The 3,535-nt window shown below is 49.8% G+C and overlaps 1 protein-coding gene across 1 annotated transcript; it reads left to right on the top strand.

Moving 5' to 3' along the window:
- Positions 1-1,687: 1,687 nt before the first annotated feature.
- LOC147975090 (protein LURP-one-related 8-like) lies at positions 1,688-2,825 on the top strand. The gene has a single exon (XM_087519602.1). It carries the CDS (start codon positions 1,753-1,755, stop codon positions 2,485-2,487), a length of 735 nt encoding a protein of 244 aa, XP_087375728.1. The 5' UTR covers positions 1,688-1,752; the 3' UTR covers positions 2,488-2,825.
- The last annotated feature ends 710 nt before the right edge of the window (positions 2,826-3,535 follow it).

The following is a 3,535-nucleotide window of genomic DNA, read 5'->3' as shown; positions in this document are numbered from 1 at the left end:
AAACGAACGCATCCAGATGTGACATCATGATGTCACATCTAGATGTGTCCTAGTCGCACCCATCCTATAATATAACAAAACGAAGGATAAAGGTATATATCATCATATACCTACAATTTCTCCTGCAAAAAAAAGGAAATGATTTAAATCACTCGACCGATAACAGCGAACGCATTCGTCGGCTCCGTGGCCGTCGAACCGTATTTTAATTAGATGACTCGGAGCAACGTATTACATAGACTGGTTTTTGCAACCGAGTCGTTGTTGCAATCCCCCCACTGCAACAAGTGTTGTGTTGCAGGATCTCGATCTAGATCCTCTCCTGCTCTACCGAGCTCCCCATCAAGACGACGCCTCCATCGGCTGCTTCGACTGCCACTACTGCTGCTTGCCGCCGGCAGTACGTGGACGAGGCCGTCGACAAGCACGCCGACACGGTCACCCCTTCCCGTCTCCCTGTGTCCGCTCGTGACCAGTGGCCATGGCCGCTCGAGCGCGCACACCGGAGCTCTACTCCGACCGCCGTTGCCCAGATATGCCGCTCCGGCCTCATGCTGCATCGCCTCTACCATCATCATGATCAGCATCATCATCGCATACACAACACCCCTCCTCTCTTCCCCAACAAGACCGAGCTTCTGCTCGAGGCCACGGCCGCGAGCAATGCAACGGGATGACTTTCTGCAACAAGACATTGATTGCAAAAAAAATTGCAACAAGAGATTTGTTTTAAAAAAGATCTAAAAAATATTCTGCAACGAGACCTTTGTTGCGAAAAGACTTATTTTGCAAAAATGACAACGACACTTGAGGAGACTGTGTCAGATTGAACGGCTCGTAGACCGGCGGATCTTCTAAAAGGATCCACGGGCTGACGCATAGCACGGCCCAAAAATAAATAAATCATATACCTACAATTTGAAGAAAATAAAAAGTGAATCCTGAGGCGAATCCTATGACTAAGATCAACTCGGGAAGACTTTTTTTTGTACTATATATGTAAGCAATAGAAATTCACTTATAGCACCCCTTTTTAATTTACCCTTTGCGCATCACTGGGAATAACTTCGGTTTTGTCCTCTGCCGAAATAAATCCAGTGCACATGTGGCTAGCTATCCAAGCCAAACATTATGTCCTCTACTACAGTATGCTGATTCGTGCAACTTTTCCATAAGGTAGACCCCACGCATCCAATGATCCAGCAAAAAAGGAGCCTGTAGGAAACAGGACACGTCCGTGGCTGCGCTGAGGATAGCAATCAGTTAGGCTGATCATAATGGACAAGAACATAAGCTAGTAACTTACACACTTTTCTAGACTATATTACTATCTTCATAGTGGGTAGGAACATCTATGTAGTGTCATGCAACGATGTATTTATTAGATTATAGACTCATTGTTTTTTGGAGTGTGTGATGTTCCGGTAATTTAGCTAGTTACCACAAGCACCTTTCTCTTTATTAAATATGTGCCACATAAGCAAAGTTGTATTGGAGTGTGTGATGTTACTTCTAAGTTCCTCTTCCCATTTTAACGAGCCTTACGCTGGCCAATTGAAACCACCGCCCACATCCACATGTATGCGCGCGCCCTCATCAGTCATCACGTCATTTCTCACCCCCCCCCCCCCCCCCCCCCCTCGCCCGTATAAATCCCTCGCGTCTCCCCCATCCTACCCCTCCGCAGCTCAGCCAGGGCCCTCGCCGCCCTGTAAGAGCGAGCTAGGGAAGACAGAGGACATCATTAAGGAGATGGCAAAGGTGCACCCCGACGCGGTCGTGGTGCTGCCAGAGGCGCCGGCTGCTGGCCACTCGCGGCCCGTAGGAACTGGGGCCGAGGAGGAGGAGCCGCCGCCGGAGGCCACGGCGCTGACGGTGTGGCGCAAGTCACTGCTCTTCAACTGCGACGGCTTCACTGTCTTCGACGCCACCGGCGGCCTCGCCTTCCGCGTGGACTGTTACGGCACGTCCGGTCGCAGGCGCCGCCACGCGGAGGACGTCGTCCTCATGGACGCCGCAGGGGTCCCGCTCCTCACCGTGCGGCGTAGAAGGCTCAGCCTGGCAGAGCACTGGGTCATCTACGACGGCGACGGCGGCGAAGCCGACGCCCCGAAGGCGCTCCTCTCCGTGCGCCGCTGTCACGCCGGCTTGCTGCGCCACGCCCACGCGTCGTCGTCGTCCAAGCAGAAAGCGCTCGCGCACGTAACGCCTCTCACGCCGGCGTTGCGCGAGTCGTACGTGGTGGAGGGGTCGTACGCGCGGCGGTGCGTCGCGGTGCGGGACGCCCGCGGGGAGGCCGTGGTGGAGGTGCTGCGGAAGGAGTCGCCGGTGGGCGACGAGGTGTTCCGGCTGGTGGTGCCGGACCCCCGCCGCCTTGGCACGCCACTGGCCATGGGGATCGTCATGGCCCTCGACGAGATGTTCGGCAGCTCCGGGGCCGGCTGCTCCGCCGCTCGATCACTGCTGCCGAGGAGCTGGTCGATGTAGTTAGATGGATGGCATGGGGAAATATTTGAGGGCCCACTTGTCATCTACAATATAGTGTGCCGCGCACAAGGGAAGAACCACAAGCGCACACGGGCCATGCCACGAAATAAAAATGAATCTTGCACAGTTCCTGCAAAGAAAAATGAATCTTGCACAGGGAATTAGGATCACAAGAAATTCATTTTTATTTCCTCGAAGAAGAGAGGAGGAACATTGGGAGGAGAGCATCATGATCAGGAGGGTCAACAAGCATGTTTTAGTTGCCCCGCAAAAAAATTGATGATTTAGTTTGTACGTACATGTTGAATTGGATTTGTGAATACCTATATGGTGTTTGAGATTGCTCAGTAAATTTCTTATGAAAATGCTTTCAGACATTATTATACTCTCTTCGATCCATATTAATTATCACTGATTTAGTACAATGAAGTAACTATTTCCTCAAAAAGTTTAGGTACTCCCTCTGTCTATAGGTGAATAAGTTATCTTAAGTTGTGCACCGTGACTAAGGAGGAGGGAAAAACGAGAGAACTTAATGTTTATTTGCTAATTAATAGCATTGCATGCAATGAACTAATCATTGCATGTCGTGTTTGATAGTCTCAAGTCATTAAAAACATGCACACCCACATCTCTTATTGGTTGATATGTCAAGAAACAAGAAATGAGGTAGAAGTTAATGCACCGCGCCTAAGTGTTTTTGAATTATTTGGTTTTCGTAAGATGACTTACACACCTAAACGAAGGGAGTATAAACTTTGCGTTGCATTAAGAACCCTGCAGGGATGAAAGTGCTTCCTAAGTTAAACTTAAGTGGGTTAAGTGAGGTCAAATTAATGAGAAACCGTGTCGTGAAAGTCTAATCTAGCGGCAGGGCTGCAGAAAAAAAAAAGTTGGCTGGGCGAAGGCTATGACTCAAGGTATACGGAAGCATATTTTCTGCTCTCAAGACACACTTTTACGTTCTTTCTTCAATTTTACTCCTAATTTACAAAGGGGGTACCTACTAGACTTGGCGGGCCATTGTCCGGTTTTGTTTCAGCAAAGT

This window comes from Triticum urartu, chromosome 4A, assembly GCF_056163025.1.
Source record: "Triticum urartu cultivar PI428250 chromosome 4A, HENAU_Tu73, whole genome shotgun sequence".
NCBI classification, from domain to species: domain Eukaryota; kingdom Viridiplantae; phylum Streptophyta; class Magnoliopsida; order Poales; family Poaceae; genus Triticum; species Triticum urartu.
This window is presented reverse-complemented; position numbering and strand designations above follow the sequence as displayed.

What these genes read in the sequence shown, in the direction of transcription:
- LOC147975090 (XM_087519602.1), top strand. Translation starts at nt 1,753, where the DNA reads ATGGCAAAGGTGCACCCCGACGCGGTCGTGGTGCTGCCAGAGGCGCCG.